A 24,966-nucleotide genomic window follows, 5' to 3' on the forward strand; every position below is an offset into this window, starting at 1 on the left:
CATAAATTCTTGGGGAACGAGTGTAGTGTGGAAATAGTTTTTTGACCGTATCTTCGGGCCATGTGGTAATTGACTTAAGTAGTTTCTCTGTTTTCTTTTTTATTCTATTGATTGGGTTGTAGTTAACGAGTTGGTATGTGTTACTGTTCGAGACTAGCAGATTCATATTTTATACATAAGTGGTTCAGCTTAAAATAACGGTGGTACTTCCTTTATCGGCTCTAGTTATTACGATGTTCGGATTTGACTTTAATGATTTCACCGCTGTTAATTCACGTTTTGTTAAGTTGCTTGTTATTATTTTGTTATGATTTAAAATGTTGGCAGTTTTAAAACGTATTTTGCTTGCTATGTTATTTGGGATGAATCTTAAGCCTTTTTTCTATGTTACAAATAAATTCAAGTTTGTTTATTGACCTGGGTGCTACGGCAAAATTTAGACCTTTATTAAGTACCGAGAGTTTGTACCAGACTACAATAAAAGACGAACCATACTACAATAAAACTATAACCATTCCATACATTAAAGGGATATCAGATAAAATAAACAGAATACTACGTGGATGATCATAATTCTAGTAGCAAGGCTTATACATTGGTCATACATAACTGGTAATTAGTTTACGGAATTAACAACGCATATAAAGTATATTAATTAAAGGTAACTTTAATAAATAACTTCTATATTTCGGCAACGTCATGTTGCCATCTTCAGGAACATAAAGATATGGTATGTGCACGCAGGCACTAACAAAAGAAAATGAGGAAGAAAGCAAGAAACTAATATTGTTCCTAAAGTCCTAATGGTGCCCTCTGGTGGGCTAATTTGGTTGTCTTGGCAGTTGGGCTGAAGTTCTCAAAATGTAAGTCTCCCAAATTTGTGGTAGTTTCATGCACCCAAATTTGTTGAGGTTAGGAACGTTTTTTAGAGCTGCTGATTATTCCTTGAATAATCTTTCATATTTAAACTTGCTGCGGTGTATTATTTTTGTTTTCTTCCAATGAATTCTATGGTGGGTATCTAAGGCATGGTCTGCCAGCCCAGAGTGGCTGTACTGGTGAAACCGGATGTAGTCTTTGTGTTCTGAAATCCTGATATTTGTTGTTCTGCCTGTTTGGCCAAAGTAGGACAATTTGCAGCTGCAAGGGACCTGGTATACACCAGGTAGGTCTAGGGGAAGTGGTTGGTCTTTGGTAGAGCAGATAAGGGATGCCAACTTTTTATATGGTCTGTAACAAGAAGTAAGGTCATATTTTCTGAGGATATTGGTTATTTTTCCAGAGGTGCCCTGGATGTAGGGGATGTTGATAGATTTGGTGTAATCTTTATTGTGGAGGGGGGGGGGCAGGGTTGTGGTTTACTGGTTTTAGTATTTTTTGGATTTTTTTGGGGTTATAGCCATTGGCTAAGAAAGTTTTGTGGATGTGGTTTAGTTCAGTAGTTAGGGCCTTGTCATCTGAGCAGATTAATTTTGCCCTGTTATATAGTGTTTTCATAACCCCATATTGTTGTGAGGGGGAAGGGGGGTTGCTGGTGAATGTATCTGCCAGTATGGGTGGGTTTTCTGTACACAGAGAAAACCAAAGATCCATCAAGCTGGCAGGTGATTAAAGTGTCTAGGAAGGGGAGGGTGTTGTTTTTCTCTTTTTCTAAGGTGAACTGAACTCTGGGGTGTTGGTTGTTCCTAGACACTTTAATCACCCACTCCCTCCGCTGGCCCACCCTGGAGTATACCATATTTATTGCACCTGTAGGAGAAACAGGATGCACAATTCCTATCAGACAAAAAGAACATAAATGACACATTAAATATAATAATTATGGTGAAGCTGGCCTTTCTGATCATGCCCGGAAACATAGAATTGACTGGAAAAGCACTAGTTGTCTACATCACACCAAAACATGGTATGAACACAAATTTAAGGAAGCCTGTGAGATTATTACCAACCACCCCAATCTGAACAATAATGATGGTCTAAAAATCCCAAACATATGGAAGGCATATATTCGACCCACAGAACCTTCCTCTCTTAGAGCAATTATAAACAGGACTGTACAAAATCCAGGATCCTAAATCAAAAATAACAATTGTAATGATAAAAATAGGACATCATTGTTACTGAAAGAAAACTATCTGTAAGAAAGAATGTTTATTCATGTTATCATAAATAGAATTTAGCTCGATGTAGTTTATCAATAATTTTTTTTTTTTTCACTAGAGGTCATGGCAGTAGAATAACTTGTGATCAATTCATTGTTTCTCTAGCTTACTGTATGTAATGTAACTTAGCTTGTCCTGTATATTGGTATATGCTTCAGATGATGATCTTAATATGAAGATCGAAACGTCGGGATATTAAAAGAGTTATTTATAACACGGTTGTAAAGTCCATAATTTCTGAAATGAATGCTGATCACCGTGTAACACTAAATGAAAAGTTAAAAACATGTCTTGACAATGCCCAACTAGTTATAAGACATATAGAGGATTTGCAATCCTAATCTCCAGGCTTGCATGTACATGAATCAAGATATTGATACCTTGATTCATATTTCTTCTTCTTTTAAATAGGATAATTCAGATAAAATATCTTGACATCAACATGTCAGATCATAATCCAGTTCTATTTAAGTTCCAATGCATGGAACAAGTAAGATCTGTTCTGGACCATCAAATTTTCCATTGATCTTTTCAACCAAATTCCAGCCCCTCTGTTCAAATTGGAATAATGTTACCTGGAAATGGGATATGTGGTTAAAATTCAAAAAAATTAAACAATCAAAATATTCAAACAATTAAAATAATCCAAATATATGCACCAGACAGTAACCATTCAGAGGAAGAAATAGAAAATTTCTATGAAGAACTAACTACAACAGGAAATAGATAATCCCAAAAATAGAGAACTCATGATAGTGATGGGAGATCTGAATGCTAAAATAAGACAGTTCACAGAAGACAAAAAAGATGTGATGGAGAAATTTGGATACGGAGAGCTTAACGACAGAGGAGAACAATTACTCCACTTCTGTAAAGCAAACGATCTAATGATTACAAACACATTGTTCTATCAACGCCCTAATAATAAATATACATGGACATCCCTAGATGGTAATATAAAGAACTGCATAGACTATATCATCATAAACAAACAATGGAAAAGATCAGTAAATAATGTACGAACATTAAGAAGTTTTGATTTCGACACCGACCATGAAATATTAACTGCCAAAGTGAAGATAAAATTCAACAGGAAAAACAATATCAGAAAAGAAGAAAACATCAAGCTATCAAAACTAAAAGATAGCTCAAGCAGAAGTCGATTTTTAGAACAAACGTGCTTGAAATTAAAACCATCCATCTTCCAGAACAGCAGAAAATTCTGGGAAGAAGGAAAAGAAACAGTGTTATCAATTGCAAAAAAACACTCTAGGTACCAAACCGTGGATAACCCAAGAAATCGTAGCTACAATAGAAGAGAAAAGAGAGGCCAAGATACTTGTAAACCAACAACACAATGAAGAGAATAGAGAAAAATACAGAGTACTAAAAAATAAAGTTGATAACCTATGCAAAAAAGCCAAAGAAAAATGGTTAGAAGAAAAAGCTAAGAAATGCCAAGAAGCATACCAACAAAACAACCTACAAGTCTTCCATGATACCGTAAGAGAAATTACAAAGGAATTCTCAGCAAAAGCAGTAACAATGATAAACAACAAGATGACTGAAACCGGGAATATTGAAGATATGAGAAAAATCTGGTCAAACCATTTTAAGATTATCTTTCACCAAGGAAACAAACTACAATGTGCCAACAATAGAAGAAAATAATGACCAGCCAAAAATTTTACAAGTTAGATACGCAATAAACAGATGAAAAACAATAAAGCACCAGGCATTGATGCTATCCCTACTGAACTGTGGTCATATGGAGACAGCATATCAATAGAATATTTAACAACCCTATTCAATAAAATACTACAAACAGGAGAGATCCCAGATGACTGGAGAACTGGAAAGATCATCCCAATATACAAGAAAAGAGACAAAAGAGACTGCAGAAATCACAGACCAATCAATTTACTCTCCCACACCTACAAAATATTTGTAAGAATTATACAAAATAGATTAAAAAACACCTATGAAGAAATGATAGGCATAGAACAAGCTGGTTTGTTTCCGATGAAACTATTCAACAATAGACCAAATTTTCACATTGCACCAACTAGCAGAGTTCAGCTGGGAAGACCATAAAGAACTATATTGTTGTTTTGTGGACTTTAAACAAGCTTTCGATAGCATCAACAGAGAAATCCTTCTTAAAATTTTATAAAGTCATCTATTGCTTTTAGAAAAAGCAATAGACAAATATATAATACAGTTTCTGATAAAATATTACTCTAAGACAAATGCAATAATTAAAAAGGACACACTCACAACAGAACCCATAGAGAGATCCAAAAAGGAGTAATGCAAGGATACCCATTATCCCCATGCCTATTCAACATACATCTAGAAGTTGTAAAGAAGGCAATAGACAATGAGCCTGGAATTAATGTGAATGGTTTAAAACATAAATAATATCAAATATGCGGATGATCTCGTCCTTATTGCAAGAACCCCAAATGAACTACAAAAGTTGATAAACAAGCTAAACGAAACCTGTAAAGCATATGCCATGACAATAAATATACAAAAGACAAAAATGATAAAAATAGGGAGGAATGTAACTACCATCTCAGCCACCCTAAATGGAGAACAAATAGAACAAGTAGACAACTTCATATACCTTGGATCAAAACTAACAGAAACAACAGATGAACTCAAAACAATGAAACACAGAATAGCGACAGGATGGACCACCATGGGAAAATTACAGAAAATCCGGAAAACAAACAAGATATCTAAGCAAGCCAAAATCAAATTATATGAAGCAATAATTATACCAACAGTCATCAATGGAGCAGAAGCGTGGACAGTTAAGAAAAGAGAGGAGAAAAAACTGCTGGTATTTGAAATGAAATGCTTAAGAAAAATAAATAGAACAAGTTGGATAGAAAAGAAAACAAACATCACAGTCAGACAAGAATTATTGTATAAAAAGATAATAATAGAAAAAATTAGACAACAACAACTGAGATGGTTTGGCCACACTGTACGCATGGATGCAGACAGACTTTCTAACATCCTAATCAATACTTTTTTCCAACTGAAAAAAAAAAAAAGACCCGGAAGACCAAGAATTACCTGGCTGAAATTAATATAAAGAACATCTCGGGTTGCAGAACATATAAGGAACTTTTTAGAACAGCAAGGAATAGAGAAGACTGGAAGATCCTGCTCAAGAGAAGACTCAACCCGTCTTAGACGGAAGAGAAGAAGGAGGTTAAAATTCAAACAAGCAGTAAAGCAGAATATGATGGAATGGGGAAAAGAACAGGCTTTCCCCAAAAGGAAAAAGTTGAAAGACTTGTATAAAGAGAGAAGCTGGTTCGTAACAAAACAATGCAATGGTATAGAATGCAGCAACATCATTAAACATCAACACAGAGATAGAAGTGGAAAGGCAGAAACAAGTAGAAGGAAGAAATTTTAAGATAAGAATACAGCAGCACTTAGCAAATAGCCCTTCAGCTACATCCTTCAACTAACAATTGACTAAATTCCACAGAGAAAGGACTATCACTCAAATCTGTGTTGATGGTGAAGACATGTCCACCACTCAATACATCCTTGACTCATTTTAAAAACACCACAAAAAATCTGTTTGAAGACAATAGTACTGTTGGAAATTATAATGGCTTGGAACATTAATGGCTTTCCTGTTCATATCCAAGATGGGCTTGACAGACCATTACAGCATCTGAAGTAACCACAGCCTAAAAAGAATGACAGAAGGAAAATCCCCAGGACTTGATGGTCTAGGGATAGAACTTTACGTGGGATTTTATTCTTCCCATTCTAGTTATACTATTTAATTCCTTTCTCTCATCAGGACACATACTAAGTGAATTTGTAGCAAACCATGCCATCCTCATTGCAAAACCTAATAGACATCACACCTTAATCAGCAGCTGGAGACCTATTTCTCAATATAATACTAACTATACTGACTACAAGATATTTTACTGCATTATCAATAACAGGTTCAAAGTGGGAATGAGATACATCATTAAAACACATGGGTGTATGGGAGTTTCAGGCCAAGCAGTAGAATTTAATCTATTTCTGCTAAATGATCTAATCTGCATAGTTAATACGAAAAAGTAGTTGATGGCAGTGCTATTGGTAGACCTTACTCAAGCATTTGATAATGTCTGGCATCCCTTTCTGATCCACATCCTCCAGCAAACTGGTGCAGGTAAAAAGCTGCTATCTGTTATCAAAGGAGCCTATGCCAATTCAACTATCTGCCTCCTAGTTGATGGGTTTCCTGTCAGACCTGGTCAAAATTCAAAAAGGAGTTAAGCAAAGTTGCCCTCTTAGTCTACTGCTCTTTGCATTGGTTCTTGAACCTTTCCTACAGGAAGTCAGAATGATATAATTGAAACAACAAACTACAGGAAGTCAACAATACACCTGCTATGCAAGGAATAACAGTTCCTTCAACTATGAAGGAAAATAAGGTATTAGCATATGCTGATGATGTGGTAGGCACATTGAAGGATAATGATTCCGTATATATCTTTTTTTTTGGTATTTTGGAAAAATTTAGCAACATCATTGGATTAACTATTAATGCAGACAAGACAAAATTAAAAGTTTTTGGAAAGTGGGATCTTGTAGGCATTCCTTTTGGACTAACTCCTAAGAGAGAGAGAATTCTCATTATACTTGGAATTCCCTTCTCCATTTACCCAATATTACCAGTTCAAGAATTTATATACAAGAACTTTGAAACCTTAGAAGACTGGAAAATAGGGCCCACTTTTCTTCTAAAGCCATAGTACTCAAAACCATAACCTTTCCTGCTCAGTTGTACATAATAAATATTACGGAAGCTGAATAAAAGCAACTATATAGTAAGCCTGTGCAATTTTTTTGGTCCAGCTGATACCAAGAAGTTAAAAAGGAATTTCTTCAACTATCAAAGCATGGAGGATTTGGGCTTCCAGTCTTAAAATTCTGCTATTTAAACAATACAGCTTCAAAAATCCATAAAATATTGCAGACCGATCACACATGTGCAGATCTTCTCTTGTATTATCTAGGTTTTCATCTTCCCTTATTTGGAGTAAATGATTATAAAGGTCCATAAGCTGAAATTGTTCCTGAATACTACAACACTCTGTGCTTAACTCTAAGACTGCTGCAACACTCTGGCTTTGACATTCTTTCCATTAAAAAAAGTAAAATTTGGTATAAATAAATCTTTAATCTCTTTCACGCAAACTTCCACAGTTGGGTACTGAAAACAATACTTTGTTTCATAATTTATTGAAGTTTGAAGGGTATCCTAACAGGAGGGATCTTGCTTGGAGAATTGCATATGGCCACCTTCCAGTCAATACCATGAAATGGAGGTACTTTATCATCGGAGATCCAATGTGTGACATCTGTTACCAATTAGAAACAGTAGAACATGCATTCTACAACTACCCTCTTGCCCTGTGTATCTGGAACAGAATAACTAATGTGTTGGGCATTCCATTACTTACAAAAGAATAGGTTTTTCTTTGCAGTACCCACTAACTGTCAGCAATGGAAACAGAATTTTGATTTTTATAATTAATGAATTAAAATAGCATTTATTGAAGGTAGAAAGAAACATGGATTTTAAACCAGCAATATGACATCCAAATGCTTTATAATATTGTATTGTGAAATTTTATTGTTCAGTCAGACGATTTTTGTATTTAGAAAGAAGCATTCTAGGAGATATCAAATATTTTGACTAAATGGTGTAGACCACTTACATTATGTGATATTCATCATAGGTAGATAAAATTCTGTCTATTCTTGCTATGAGAGGTTTTTTAAATAGTTCCATCCTCTTAATTCAATGTAGTGTTATAATCAATTGCAGGGATGACTGGAGAGCAATCCCAGGCACAGAAGGTCAACTCAAGGCAGTTAACTTAGATAAGGCTAACCACCTGGGTATCAGTCATCTTTGCACTTTAGTTTCAAATGGTCTTTTGGTTGTTCATCTATATGAGATTGGTGAAAAAGGAAAACTGATAGCCTTTGGTTATATGATGATATAAAAGAACCGAGGCCTTTTCTATATCCCTCATACTATCTGTCTTTTCTTTCTCCTAATACTATCAGACTTTCTTGCATCCCTATACTACTCTAGGTCTATGATGAGCAGCCCTTTACTTTTTCACCTCAGTAAAGTTTGAAACCAGTCTGGGTAGTGATCTTTCTCATAATGCTATTGCAGGGGAAAGATGTTAGCAGTGCATGGTATAAAATCATGTGGGTATCTGAGGAAGGCAATATCAGCTTGTGTCCCCATGGTCAGGAAGACAAACAAGGTAGGCGTCAGATGGATGAGTAGTAGTAGTATCAAGCTTGATCTGCAAAAAAAGAAAATGTTATGGAGAATTTACAAGGAGAAAGGTGATTAGTACACCCATGAGCAGTACAAGGCTCAAGCTAGGAAGATTACCAGCATAGTAAAAAAGCTAAATCAGATAATGAGAAGCCCTTAGCCAAGGAGATCAAGGTAATCCCAAAGAGTTCTTCCACCTATGTGGCAAGTAAAAAGAAGAATGACTTTGGAAGGATAACTTTAGTGGGTGCTGATGGTATTGAGGTGACAAATTCAGAAGTAATAGTAGAGTTACTGAGTGATCACTTTTCAAAAGTCTATCACCCAAGTGAGGACATCTCTGTACCTGTAGCAATAACTAATGTGAGATACTACTACTCATCCATCTAATGCAAATTGAAGTTAAGAATGAGAATTGAAGTTAAGAAATCAGAAGTACTTAGTATATTGCAAAATTTAAATGCAAACACTGCTGTAGGTTTAGATGGAATATCAGCTCTGATTGTTGCGTGAATGTGCAAAGGAATTGTCAATGCCTCTTACTTGGTTATTTAACTTAAGTTTGAACTCTGGTATGGTCCATAGGGAGTGGAAGGAAGGCAAAGTAGTTCCTCTGCATAAAGGCAGCTCTAAAACTGCGGTAGTTAATTACAGACCAATCACCATCTCGGGAGTGGTGGTAATCTCAAAGTATTGGAAAAGTTGGTTAAAGACAAAATTCAAGAATGGGTGGATCAGGATATGATACTCTATAGGGGCCAACATGGTTTTGTTAAAAGTCGATCCTGCCTTAGCAATTTATTAACTTTTTATAATAGAATGACATCTGAATTGGACAAAGGAAATGGCTACACACTGGTACTTCTGGATTTTGCTAAGGTGTTTGACAGGATACCCCATGAAATACTGTTGTGCAAATTGGGGTGGATGGGAATGGATACTAAACTGGTGATATGGATAGGAGAATGGCTCAGGGAGAGATACCAGAAGGTGGTGTATGTAGGAGTAGAGTCCAGAATGAAGCAGGTGACCAGTGGTGTGCCTCAGGGCTCTGTGCTTGGGCCATTGTTGTTTAATTTGTACATAAATGAATAGGAAATGGCTTAAAGGGAGATATTCAGTTGTTTACCGATGATGCAAAGTTGGGTAGTTCAATAAAATAAAAACGGGATGTTGAGAGTTTGCAGGATGATTTAAATAAGCTGGCGAAATGGGCAAAAGGTTATAGTTCAATGTGGAAAAGTGTAAAGTTATGCATTTTGGGTTAAAAGATTACCAGCTGTGTACTACATCGATGGAACGGTACTCCAAGAGATTGATGTGACTAGACACTTGGGTGTTGGTGGACAGGGATATGAAGTTCAGGGGACACATTGCTAAGATGTCCAAGGTTGCACATAGGATTACTTGGTTATTGAGGAACACACTAACATCCAGAGATAAATAGGTAATTATTCCCCTTTATAAAGCATTGATGCTTCCACATTTGGATTACTGTGCTCAGGTCTGGTCAGCTGGATTCCTTGGAGATGAGGAGGTTGTGGAGAGGGTTCAGAGAAGAGTGACTAAGTTGGTGAGTGATGTAAAAAAAAATGCTCCCAACATTGATAGATTGAGAGCTTGTGGGTTACAGAGGTTGGTTGATAGGTGGAGAAGAGGGGAATATGATAGAAACATTTAAATTACAAAAAGGTTTTTATAAGATTGATGCAGGGGAAATGTTTCAGCTGTGTGATAGTGATGGAAGAACAAGAGGTCATCCCTGGAAATAAAGGAAAAATGTGGTTAACAAGGGTGTGAGAACAAGGTTTTTCACCTGGAGGGTGGTGAATGCATTGCATGTCTCAGTTGGGAGTTCTATGTCTGTAAATGAATTTAAGAAGACATATGATAGATATTGTTTTGATAGTATGGGTCTCCCACGGTGAGTCTACTGACACCAAGGAGATACCCATAATAATAATAATCATCATCAAATTCCTGACATGTACCCTCAAGGGGTGTACAGGATATGATAGTAATACATCATTACTAACTTCCTATCTACAGTTTTCCTCCAAATTAGTCTGTTACTTGTCAAGACTCCAACATTATCAGATCTTATATTTCTATCGTCTAAGGCACTTTGTACCGTATCAATCCACCCATATCTTGGTCTTCCTCTGGGTCGTTTTCCTGCCAACCTGGCAGAGAACACATACTTTGCTAATCTTTCCTTGCCCATTCTGTTTAAATGACCATACCACCTGAGATTAGTTCTGCTAACGCATTTCTGAATGCTGACAATGCCTAGTTCTTTCCTAATATCCTCATTTTTAATATGATATTGCCACTGACGCCATCTGTTCATGCCACTAATCTTTCTCAGGACTCTCATATCTGCAGTCTCTAGTCTTTGGTCAAGTGGTTTACTTCTGACCCAGCTCTCAGATCCATAAGTTAAAACTGGTTTGAACACTGTCTTGTATATATACATCTAATTTAGTGTTCTGACTAATTTCTCTCTTATTCTATATGAATTTATTCAACTGACTTCCTACCATACCAGCTTTCTTGATTCTGTTGTCTATTTCCATATTTAATTTACCATCTTCACTAAAAAATGATGCCTAAGTAGCTGAAATGTTTTACTTGTTCCACAGGTTCCCCATTCAAAACACAGTTGACATTTTCAATGATTCTACCTATTTTCATTGTCTTTGTCTTTTTATTGCTGACCTTCATACCATATCTATTATAACAGTTATTCAATCTAGTCAGGGAATCTTGCAAACTTGTAGCGGATTTATTTAAAAGTATAACATCGTCCGTATAAAGCAAGGAGCTGACATTAACATCTCCAATTCTGATATCATGTTTAATACCACTTTCCTTCATAATGTGATCCATACAGATAATGAATAACAGAGGGGATAATGCATATCCTTGTTTCACACCAGATTTAACATTAAGCCATCTTCCTGTACTTCCTTCAATTCTAACTGCTGACTTACAACTCAAATAAAGACTAAGTATTGCTTGATATAATGCCCTATTGAGACCATATAACTATAGCGTATTGAATAGTTTCTCTCTTGGCACCTTGTCACAAGCCTTTTCTAGATCGACAAAACTTAAATACAGATCTTTGTTATATTACCAAGCTTTCTCAACTATTTGTCGTAAAGTGAAGATCTGATCCTGACAGCCTCTATTTGGCCCGAATCCACCTTGTTCTTCACCAAGCTTTTCTTCCACAATTTTTCTCAACCTTTTCTCAAGTATACTGGCATAAATCTTGCCAGGAACACTCAGTAGGGAAAAACTACTGCAATTCTCACATTGAGTTTTATTTCCCTTTTTATATATGGGTACTATTAGAGCTCTACTCCAATCATTAGGAATTCGTCCCTTTGTCCAGGCCTTCTGAACTATGCATTGCAGCCTCTGTAAGACTTTTATACCACCATACTTCAGCATTTCTGGTTGAATATCATCTACTCCTGCTGCCTTTCCACATTTCAATCCTTTGATAGCTTTTTCTACTTCAAGTATGGATATGTATTCCTGACTGCATGCCTGATCAGTGTTTTTTACCACTGTGCTCTCATCGCTGCTTGTTTCATTTAGCAGTTTTTCAAAGTAATTACTACATACTTCAAGGATATCTTTTTCTCCTGTTTTCATATCACCTTTATCATCTCTCTAACTCCTTTTACAGTACTCTTTCCTCCATTTCTAAGCTTCTTAAACAATGTCCAGAATATCTTACCACCTTCTTGAGATTTATTTTCTATATTCTTGCTAAAGTCTTCCCATGACTTTTGTTTAGCTAGTTTTACACAGTGTTTCGCTTTCTTACATTTATCTCTGTATTCTCTAAGAGCAAAAGGTGACTTATTTGCCAGGAACTTTTGATATGCTTTCTTCTTTTCCTTCACTGCCTCTTTAACTTCCTGTGTCCACCATGGAGTTCTGATTTTTCTATACTTGCAAACAACCACCACGTGCCTCTCTGGCTGAATCAATCAGGGTTTTCTTCAAGGGTTGCCACTGAATCTCCAAGGTTTGTTTCCTGTTATCAAACTCTTTCATTTTTTCTTCAATACTCTTTGTGTATTTTTGTCTACAGTTCACATCTGAGAGCTGCTCAACTTTTATTCGCTTTGAAACTTTCTTACATGTTATTCTTTTCAATATGAAATTCAATTTTATCCTGCTCAAGATTAAATAGTGATCACTTCCAATTTCAAATCCTCTGTACACTCTGGTGTCCTGAACCAGGGAGAAAACATCATTATCAACAATAACATAGTCAATGAGACTTTTCTTATTCCTAGCCTCTTCTCTCCATGTGAATTTGTCCACATTTTTATGTTTGAACATGGTCTTAGTAATAACCAGTCCATGTCCTGAGCAGAAATCCAACAAGTATTTGCCATTATTATTAGCTTTGCTCTTTTCTCCAAATTTTCCCACAATATTTTTGTATGTCTCACAATCATTTCCTACTCCGCTATTTAGATCCCCAACAAAGACCAACTTTTCCTTTTTCATTGTGTCAGTTGCTTTCTCTAAAGCCTCAAAAAATTCCTCCACTTCTACCTTAGTAGAACCTTCTGTGGGACCATAGACACAAATAAGTCTCATTGTCCAATTCCCCATTCTGATATTTGCCCACATCACTCTACTTGAGACTGCCTGCCATTCAAGAAGATTAGCCTCGTATTTTGTGTTGAATACTATGGCTACTCCTTCTTTTCCTTGATTGTCATTGCCTAAATACAACATTTTGTATTTATTGCTCAGAAAGATCTCACAAGTTTTTGTCTTTTTTGTTTCAGTCACCCGTATTATGTCGATCTGGTACTTATCTAATTCCTGAGCTAGCTACATTTCTTTGCCATTCAGGCTTCTTATGTTGATAGTACCGATCTTTAACTCAGGTGATATTGAGTTGGGGTGCGCTTTCAGATTTGTTCCAGTAGCTGACTTTTTGCTGTTCGCCCTGGTTCCCTGGCAAAAATGGGGGCTTTGTGTAACCAGGCGATGCCCCAGCCGGCATGAAATTTTGTCATGTTGTACCATCATTTTGTATATTGGTTTAAGCCAACCAATAAGAATACAATTTGGTCGGCTAAATCCCAAATTGTCAGCCCATCCTTGTTTGTTCAGTATCCAGGTAGATATACCCAAGAGGGTGCACCACAAGAAGGTGAGGATTGGACATTAGGTCAGAAGCCCTGGTCGGTTCTTCGCATTCCTTTAAAGGCTATGTGGAGGTCTCCTCTCGGTTATACAGCTTTGACCTTTAAGCACCTCAAAATAATAAATAATAATTCTAATAATAATTATTATTATTATTGTTATACATGTCCATAAGGATATTTGTTTTGCATTATGGGATACTAAGGCAAGTGATGTGAGTCATTAGCCTCTATATATGAGTTGATCAGTCGTGAAATTACTTCATGCAAAAACCTTGTTTGCTTACACTTGGATAAATGATCAAACCAAGAATATAAATTTCTTATTATCGTTAATTTATAGTTGATAGCAATATTTTCCCACTTGTTCAGCACACAAGAGTACACATAGGGTTTGAAACAGGAAGTGATCACTATTTAGTTTTGAGCTGGATATAATTGAATTTCATATTGAAAAGAAGATAATGTGAAAAAGTTGTAAAATGAATCAAAGTTGAGCAGTTTTCACAGTTGAACTGTATATTTAAATGCACAATGTATTTGAATATATTTCAAGTATTTGAAACTCACTTTTTCAAGAAAAAGTGAGTTTGAAACAACAACCAAACCTTGGAGTCTAAGTGGCACCCCCCCCCCTGAAGAAAACATTCACTGATTCAATCGAAGAGGAATATGGTGAGGTAATCTGCAAGGATACAAAACTCCAAGGTAGACTCACAAAGTTAAAGAGGCACTCAAGAAAAACAAGAGAGTATGCAAGTTCATGGCAAGCATGTCAGCTTGTGCTCTTAGAGAGGATACAGAGCAAAATGTAAGAAAGCAAAGCAATATGTCAAACTAGCTAAACATAAGTCATTTGAAAACTTTGGTAAGAACATAGAAAAGAAATATCAGAAAGTGGCAAAATTCTGAAGCTACTGAAAAAGTAGCTTTTTCAGGATAAAGGAAATGCCACCGTAGTACTCAACCAAACGTATTACACAGGTAAGCTTAATGCCCTATTATTAGATTGAGCTACTTACTTCCCCATTGAATACAATCCCACCAGCTCACAAAGTAGAAAACTCCACAGGCTATTTAACAAGGTCACTTCCTGGCCTGTGGAAGTTACTAACAAATTAAAACCATATAATTCTATATTCCTCCATATTTATGGACTCCTGAAAATACATGAAGAAAATGTGCCATTACGTCCCATAGTGGATGGCATTGATTCCCCCACATACAAATTAGCTAAACATTTGGCCAAATCACTCACACACTATACTGGCAACACACCATCACACATAAAAAACTCATCCCACTTCAAAGCCAGCACAGAAAACCTTACACTCCAATATACTGACATAATGGTCAGTTTTGACGTCTCCTCCTTATTCACAAATGTCAAGGGAACCTTAGAGCTAATCCAAGCTAAATTCCCTCCCGATATCTCAGCCCTATTTCAGTTCACAATGAACTCAGGCTAGTTCATTTGGCAGGGAAAATTCTACAAACAAATAGAGGGGACAGCCATGGGTTCACCACTCTCCCCACCCTTGGCCAATTTCTATATGGAGACCTTTGAAGAGAAAGCCTTAAACTCTGCCCCACAAAAACCAACCATATGGCTTCGCTATGTTGATGATGTGTTCGCTATTTGGCCACATGGCTCTGATACACTCCTCTTCTTCTTAACACACTTAAACAACCAACACCCTAGAATTAAGTGTACCCTGGAAAAAGAGGAAAACAACTGCCTTCCTTTCCTAGAGACACTACTCATCTGCCAGCCTAATGGAACCTTGGTTTTCTCAGTGTATAGATGGCCCACCCATACAGGCAGATACATTCACCAACATTCCCACCACCTCCCCTCACAACAATATGGAGTTGTTAAGATTCCACAAAACGTTACAGTTATGTGACATAAATGGGACATTATATATACAACAGGGCTAAATTAATCTGTTCAAATGACACTGCCTTAACCAATAAACTAAATCACATCCTCAACACTTTCTTAGCCAATGGCTACCCCCCCCTCCTTGTTTACTGGTTTCAATCCTAAAAATATTTAAACCAGTAAACCACAACCCCCCCCCCCCCTCATAACAAGGATTACTCTAAAGCCATCACTATTCCCTACATCCGAGTCACCTCGGAAAAAATTACAAAAATCTTAAAAAAACATGACTTGACCTCCTGTTACAGACCATACAAAAAATTGGCATCCCTTATCTGCTCCACTAAAGACCAACCACTCTCCCTAGACCGACCTGGTATATACCAGGTTCCTTGCAGCTGTAAGTTGTCCTACTTTGGCCAAACAGGCAGGACAGCGAATATCAGAACACAAGGACTACATCCGGTTTCACCAATACAGCTGCTATGGTCTTGCAGACCACACTCTGGATACACGCCACAGAATACGGTGGAAGAAAGCCACAATAGTACACCGTAGCAAGTTCAAATACAAGACTATTCATGGAATCAGTCTCAGCCCAAAGAAACATGCCAAACCTCAACAAATTTGGTTGCATGAGACTGCCCCAAATTTGGGAGGCTTACATCAGTAGACCTTCAGCCCAATGGCCAAGAATACCTACTTAGACTGCTAGTGGGCATCAGGACTTTTAGGGAAAACCATAGCTTCCTTGCTTCGTTTCAGTGTTCTTTATAGGATTTATGCAAGTATACTTAAGAAACAGCTAGAAAAAATTGTGGAAGGGAAGTCTGGTGAAGAACAAACTGGATTCATGCCAAATAGAGGTTGTTGGGATCAAATTTTCACTTTAAGACAAATAGTTTAAAAATCTTGAGAATATAGCAAGGATTTAAGTTTCATAGATCTGGAAGAGGCATATCACAAAGTGCTAAGAGAAAATATCTTGAAAACGTTACAGTTATGTGGCATAAATGGAACATTATATTAAGCAATACATAGTCTTTATTTAAGTTGCAAGTCAGCAGTTAGAATTGAAGGAGGTACAGGAAGAAGATTTGATGTTAATTTAGATGTGCAACAAGAGTGCATTTTATTTCCACTGTTATTCATTATCTACATGGATCACATTATGAAGGAAAGCAGTATTAAATCTGATATCATAATTGACGATATTAATCTTAGCTCTTTACTTTATGCAGATGATGTTATACTTCTGAATAAATCCTGTACAAGTCTGCAAGATACCTGATTAAACTGAATAATTGTCATAGTAAATTTGGTATGAAAATCAGCAATAAAAAGACAAAGATAGAAAATAGGCAGAAACATTGAAAACATCAACTGTATTCTGAATGGTGAACTTATATTTCAGCTATTTAGGCACAAATTTTAGTTTCCAGTTTTCATACGGAGACCAACTGGTTAGCCGGTCTCTGTATGAGACCTACTAACTCCTATAGTCAAAAGGGACCAGATAAAGATTCCTCACATCACTGACAGGAATCGAACCCTGGTCTTTCCAACTAAAGTGCTTCATTTATACTGACTGAGCTATGGAGGCTCAAGTGAAGATGGCAAATTAAATATGGAAATAGACAGAATTGGCAAAGCTGGTATGGTAGGAAGTCAGCTGAATAAATTTATATGGAATAAGAAAAAAATTAGTGCCTTAAAAGACAGAAATATGAGATTTGATAATGTTGGAGTGTTGATAGATAACAGATTAATTTGGAGGAAAATTGTTGATCGTAAGTTAATAATCATGTAACTTTTTCATATAATACTATCATAATATCCTGTATCCCCTCCTCCAAGGGTAAATTTCAGGAATTTGATGATGATGTTCTGGATGTAAATGTCGCTATTTGAAAATGGAAAAAAATTAGAGGGGGAATTAAAATGGATAAGGAACAGTTAGGTTTATCATAAAACTTATTGCTCATTTGTTAAACTTTGCTTGTTTCTATACCCAACATTATGGAGTTCATGTGAAACACACTGGTAAGCAAAACCAAATAAAACCAAATAACCAAATAAAATCCAAACAAACCTCTGTGTGTGGTTTCTTATTCTACATCAACTTAGAAATTAATCACAGTTATTTAAGAATTATTATAATATGTGCACTGCAGTGAGTCAGAGACTCACTACAGTGCACGCATTATAATAATTTTTTCAGACTATGAAAACCACATTTCTCTACTCTGTCTTCATATATATAATTCTACAAACCAGATAGTCGCTTTCTTGGTTACCTAGTGCTGAATCATTGTGACTACTCACCTCCACAGAACCCAGGCAACTATGAGCAATGCAGTCCGGATGTGATTTTATCGAAGGTTTGAAGAACGAGAGAATAACTTCCTTTTTCCCACTACAAGTTAGTGTTTTCTTCAATAATGCTGCTAAACTCAAGTTTAGCAGCATCAGTTATCTGATGATGATGATGATCTTAGTAACGAGTACTTCAGTAATGTGGTCCTTAACTTGCGATGTGCTATTATTTCTATGTCTCTAGCTTAATCAACTACTTATAGCAAATTCCCATTAATATAATACTCCATCTACAATGTCTTCTGTCCAAAAATGTATAATCCTGAACTTAGCAACAGCACTGAATTGACAATCTAGCACAGGCTCAGAGTCTGCTCAAGTCTCTACTTAGGATTCTGATCAGATATATCCCTCATTTACCTGATCCAACTTTGTTATCAGCATATACTGGATGTTCCCCTCTAGGCCAACCCCAATGTCATTAATATACAAGTTAAAAAAGAATGGTCCAAGTATAGAACTCTGAGTCCATTGGTCATTGTCTTCTCTTAGACTCAGCACCTCCATATATCAACTTACTGATACCTCTCAGTTATCACTCTTTTATCCAGGTCACAAGCGTTTTTGGCATACCCATCTCTGTCACAGTTTGCATGGCAATCTCTCATGTGGAATTGTGTCAAAATGTTTGGCAAAATTCAGAAACATCATAGTATATATCTATTTTCTCTATCCAACTCTGTGTCACTAATACAGAATAGGAGTAGTGCTAAAGCAAGACCTACCTTTAATAAAACCATGCTGTCCTCTCATAGGATCAAAGTGCTGTCTATCCATTTGTGCCCTTATGAATCTCTCCAATAACTTCATGATCATTCCAGAAATACTTATTTGTCCATAATCAGTTGTTTCTATTCTAGCTCTACTAAAGTATAATGGCATTGTTTGCCCTTCTTTCACTCATTAGAAATCGTGTCAGTGATGAGACTCAAGTTTAGCAGCCAGGTTAGGGAAATTGCTAATTCTCTTGCACATTTCTGATAAAGCAGCCATACCAATATCCCTCCAATCCTACTGCTGTGTTTGCATCAATCTCTTGCAACATCTTTAAACCAATAACTCATCTTTCTATACCTTTTTGTCTAGTTTCACTTTTAAGCTCCCAAAGAACTACTGGTTTTGTCTGGAATGAATATCTTACCCAAGTGATTACTTAATAACTTAGTTATTTTCTATGCATTCACTTTTCCAATGTCTATATTGATTAAGGTTATATTACGTGGTTATTCTTCCTTATGGCAAACAAAAATAATTCTCTCGGATTTCCTTTAGTGTTCAGCAAATTAGGCTAACTTGTTAACACAATCTGATTTTGTCTTCCTTACCATTTCTGTCACTGGCACTCTCTTAGCCTGTTTTTTATGCTCATATGCTTGGTGATAACATATTTCTCCTGATACTGGTTCTGCAACGTTTTTTTTTTTTACACTGTCTCTTCACATCGCAAGTTTACTAAAAGATTTTTTATCTCGTTGTCTCTTGTTTTCTAATATCAATAGGAGATTACAAACTGCATCTAACAAAACATGTACAATATCTACTGTTCTGATTAATGTATCCTCAGCAGAGATCATCTGTATTATCATTACCCTCCTAAAATTTTTATTCTTGGCTTTTCTTTCTAGAATGTCACTAAGTATAAATTGGAGCAATTTATTTATATTTCTTCACAGGCAATGCAACTTCATGTGTAGTTATTAAATGCCAATGTTAAAGGTAGTACATTCCCTAAAGGAGCAGTTTCCTTTTATACATCATTATCACCATCATCAAATTCCTGTCATGTACCCTCATGACTTAAAATGTCATGAGGTTACATGTCATGTACCCTCATGACTTTTACATGACGTAAAACACTTTTACTTTTGACCCAGCTCTCAGATCCATAAGTTAAAATTGGTTTGAACACTGTCTTGTATACAGCTAATTTAGTGTTTTGACTAATTTCTCTCTTATTCCATATAAATTTATTCAGTTGACTTCCTATCATACCAGCTTTGTTGATTCTGTTGTATATTTCGACATTTAATTTATCATCTTCACTAAAAATCATGCCTAAGTAGCTGAAATGTTTTACTTGTTCTATAGGTTCTCCATTCACAATACAGTTGATATTTTCAATGCTTCTGCCTATTTTCATTGTCTTTGTCTTTTTAATGCTGACCTTCTTACCATATCTATTACAACAGTTATTCACTTTAGTCAGGGAATCTTGCAGATTTGTAGCATATTTATTTAGAAGTAAACATCGTCTGCATAAAGCAAAGAGCTGACATTAACATTCCCAATTTTGATATCAGGTTTAATACCACTTTCCTTCATAATGTGATCCATATAGATAATGAATAACAGAGGGGATAATGTACATCATTCTGACACCAGATTTAACATTAAATCATCTTCTTGTACTTCTTTCAATTCTAACTGCTGACTTATAACTCAAATAAAGACTACCTATTGCTTGATATAATGCCCAATACAACTGCAGCATTTTGAATAGCTTCTGTCTTTACACCATGGCATGTGCCTTTTCCAGATCTACAAAACTTAAATACAGATCTTTGTTATATTCCCTTTATACTAGGCACTTAATTTCAATATCACTATTATTAACCTTTTACCTGCATAAAATATCCTGATAAGAATACAATTAAAAAGCTAGAGATGTTTTCTTCCACCTCCTAATTGTGACTGATTCACGAAAGTGCAGAGAATTTTTATCATGATGTAAATTTCTTACATTATTTAAAATACATTTCCAAAACAAAAAGAATCTTGAGACATACTATAAGTACCTCATTTTTTGTTGTTTTTTAATTACTAGCATTACTAATAACAGAAAAGTAGACTAACAGTAAAATGAAGGTGTTTGATTTATTATAATAATTTAAATACTAGTTAAAGAACAATAATTATATGTATATTCACATAAATCCATTACAAAGACACAGTGTGTGCGCGCGCGCATGTAAGAGTACATTCGGTTGAAGTATATAATGCATATCTGTTAGGAAAACAAAACTGATATTTACCATGAGTATCACTAAGATTCAATAAACATCCTGAAGCTACAGTTCGTAAATTAGATGGTAGATCATCAATTTCTAATAATTCTTGAAGCAAATTAATCAGCCTTTCAACACCCTGTTGCTCTTTGACTAGATTTCTTGCAGCATCTTTAAAATGAAATTAAAAAAATAATAATTAGAACATAGAATAGATGGAGGTATACCATAAATTATTCAACTTATTCAAATTTTCTCTTTAAATAAGAGCAAAGAATGAAAAGTCAGCCTCTGGTTATTTTTGATACTGAGAATTACATGAAGAGCTAAGGTTACAAGATGTGTATTGTTGTCTACTAACTGTTTCTCTGTGAGATTCAAACCCAGATCTTTCTAAACAAAAGACAATGCCATACTGACTGAGACTAACTTTGGCAGAATTGATGATAGACAGAAACAAATAAAGAAGCAGATATCAACAGAAGAATTACAGAAATATCCACTGGCATAACATGTTACCAAGATTAAGAAGACAAACAAATAATATATACTTCTAAATAACAATAACAGGATGATATTCATCATGAAGGTATTTTCTTGATCAATTTTATATTTAAACTGAACCAACTAGTTTCGCCACACTTTAACTGTTGGCATCTTCAGGGTACTTATAAGTTTAAACAATCTCACAATTATGCGTAACTGCAAAATTGACAAAAATAACTGTTAAAAACTGACTAGAATTCTAGTCAGTTTTTTACAATTATTAAACAGTTATTTACAGTTATTAAAAAGTTATTTACAGTTTTTTACAGTTATTAAGTTGCCAACAGTTAAAGTGTGGCAAAACTAGTTGGTTCAGTTTAAATATAAAATTGATCAACCACTTGATCTGCAACCAAATATTATTATTATAACAGGATGATATATTCAGGCAGTACAGATCTACTAAACAACACTAAACACAAACTCCAACTCTTCAAGTAAAAGCACTGTGAATAAAATGGGAAAATGGACAATGAGACTCATCATCAAATTCCTGACATGTACCCTCAAGGGGTGTACAGGATATGATAGTACTACATGAAAAACTTACATCATTACTAACTTCCTATCTACAAATTTCCTCCAAATCAGTCTGTTACTTGTCAAGACTCCAACATTATCAGATCTTATATTTCCATCGTCTAAGGACTTTGTACCATCTCAATCCACCTATATCTTGGTCTTCCCCTGGGTCTTTTCCTGCCAACCTGGCAGAGAACACTTGCTTTGCTAATCTTTCCTTGCACATTCTGTTTAAGTGACCATACCACCTGAGATTAGCTCTGCTAATGCATTCCTGGATGCTGACAATGTCTAGTTCTTTCCTAATATCCTCATTTTTAATATGATATTGACACTGATGCAATCTGTTCACGCATCTTTCTCAGGACTCTCATATATGCGGTCTCTAGTCTTTGGTCAAATGTTTTACTTCTGACCCAGTTCTCAAATCCATAAGTTAAAACTGGTTTGAACACTGTCTTGTATACAGCTAATTTAGCATTCTGACTAATTTCTCTCTTATTCCATATGAATTTATTCAATTGACTTCCTACCATGCCAGCTTTGTTGATTCTGTTGTCTATTTCCATATTTAATTTACCATCTTCACTAAAAATCGTGCCTAAGTAGCTGAAATGTTTTACTTGTTCCACAGGTTCCCCATTCACAACACAGTTGATATTTTCAATGATTCTACATATTTTATTGTCTTTGTCTTTTTAATACTGACCTTCATACCATATCTATTACAACAGTTATTCAATTTAGTCTGGGAATCTTACAAACTTGTAGCGGATTTATTTAGAAGTATAACTTCATCCGCATACATTAACATTTCCAATTCTGATATCATGTTTAATACCACTTTCTTTCATAATGTGATCCATATAGATAATGAATAACTGAGGGGATAATGTACATCCTTGTCTCACACCAGATTTAACATTAAACCATCTTCCTGTACTTCCTTCAATTCTAACTGCTGACTTGCAACTCAAATAAAGACTAAGTATTGCTTGATATAATGCCCCATTCACGCCATATAACTCTAGCGTATTGAACAGTTTCTCTCTTGGCACCTTGTCATATGCCTTTTGCAGATCCATTTCTTTGCCATTCGGGCTTCTTATGTTGATAGTACTGATCTTTAACTCTGGTGATATTGAGTTGGGGTGTGCTTTCAGATTTGTTCCAGTAGCTGACTTTTCACTGTTTACCCTGGTACCCTGGCGAAAACAACGGGGAGGCCTTGTTTCATACCCCAGCTGGCATGAAATTTTGTCATGTTGTACCATCATTTTGTATATTGGTTTAAGCCAATAAGAATACAATTTGGTCGGCTAAATCCAAAATTGCCAGCCCATCTTCGTTCGTTCAGTATCCAGGTAGATACCCAAGAGGGTGCTCCACAAGACGGTGAGGATTGGACATTAGGTCAGAAGCCCTGGTCAGTTCTCTGCATTCCTTTATGTGGAGGTCTCAGTTATACCCTTAAGCACCCCAACAATGAGACTTTGTGTCTAAAATTCTTACATAGGTTCAAGTAAGAAAGAAACAGAGGGATTTTTTGATGTCATTAGAGAAGAAAGAACACATACATACAAAAAAGAAAAAGCTGATTCTTATTGGAGATCTAAACAGCAATGTAGTAAATAAATCCCAGCAAACAGAAATTTTTAGAAAATTTGGAGAAAATGTCAAAGGTAATAAGATGATATGTGAAGTACCTACTAGATTTCTATTCAAAACATGGGGGTGGTCATTATTAACACCATAGTTCAAGATAAAGAAATGTATAAATTTAGTTATAGCTGATACAATTTCTTCAAACTATTTCAGGATACAAGAGTACTGGGGGAAAGCTGAAACAGGATATTATCACCATCCTGTTTTAAGTGGGATAAAGATGAGTTTCTGACTGATAAGAAAAATATGTATGAAAGTTTTACAAAGAATCCATGTCTGGCAGCTTTTACAGATAAACTGTAAACGCAGATATACAATTAGTTTAGAAAAGCAGAATGGGTATGAAAACCTTAGAGTTTCAACAACAAAATCTGAAGGCGACAGGACTAGAAAAGAAGAAATCACATTTCTTATAAGCCAATATGTGTCATTCGAGAATACAGAAAATAAGGTAAGAAAGCTGAGTATGTGCAAAAGTAGAGTAATCAAAGGTTATGAGAAGATGGTAAGAAGTTGGAAGATAAATATCAGAAAAGAGGCGAAATGTTCTAGATTTTACTGAAGAAGTTTAGAAACAGGTAAAAGTAATGCAACAGAAATTAGATAGATGATTTAGTGATGTAAAAACTGAAAATAATATTCTGGATGTTTGGAGTCATGACTGAAAAAGTTAAATAAGCAATGACAGAACTGATAGAAAATATCCAGTAAAAATGCAGTCATGACTCCATTTTTCAATTAATAGGCTGCTGGAAATCTGAAATGTGGTAAGGCAACTGGAATAGAGGACAATCAACCAGAATTTCTTAAATATGGAGGAATAAAAGTTTTACAGCGATTACACATAATTCAGAAGACCTGAATTATGCATAATCATAATGAGCGTGTATTTTCTTGATCACAGAACTAATGTAAATAACTATTTGGGAAAATTGATCAAGTGTAAACGGATAAGTATTTTAATACTGACTAGTTTCACCAAACTTAAGCTGTTGGCATCGTCAGGGTACAAGCACTGAGGTTAAAACATATCACAAAATAGATCTTAACATAAATTCTAAAAATTATAGTTACAAACTAAAATAGCATTGAACGTGAATAATACACGTATTGCATGTACATGATTTATTAGTTATTGCTAAGGAACATTCTATAGTTAGCATTAAAGTTCATTTCTTGTGTGTTCAGAGATCTAATTAGGGTTTTCCATATCTCTGGAAGTATTAAACCTTGGTTCCTGTTAAGGTTATCTGTAGTGTGTGCGACTGTGGCTGCTTCTTTA

At 35.6% G+C, this 24,966-nt stretch overlaps 1 protein-coding gene across 1 annotated transcript in view; it reads right to left on the reverse strand.

The window, feature by feature from the left end:
* Positions 1–24,966, reverse strand: part of LOC150099524 (rap1 GTPase-GDP dissociation stimulator 1-like) — a 252,559-nt gene that overhangs the window by 173,767 nt on the left and 53,826 nt on the right. Inside the window, exon 3 of the mRNA XM_090403451.1 lies at positions 20,979–21,122. Coding sequence (XP_090259577.1) covers positions 20,979–21,122 — 144 coding nt within the window. The remainder of the gene's footprint in view (positions 1–20,978; positions 21,123–24,966) is intronic.

Source organism: Typopeltis vanoorti, chromosome 14 (assembly GCF_054136105.1).
Source record: "Typopeltis vanoorti isolate ZY-2024b chromosome 14, IOZ_Tvanoo_1.0, whole genome shotgun sequence".
Lineage (NCBI taxonomy): Eukaryota > Metazoa > Arthropoda > Arachnida > Uropygi > Thelyphonidae > Typopeltis > Typopeltis vanoorti.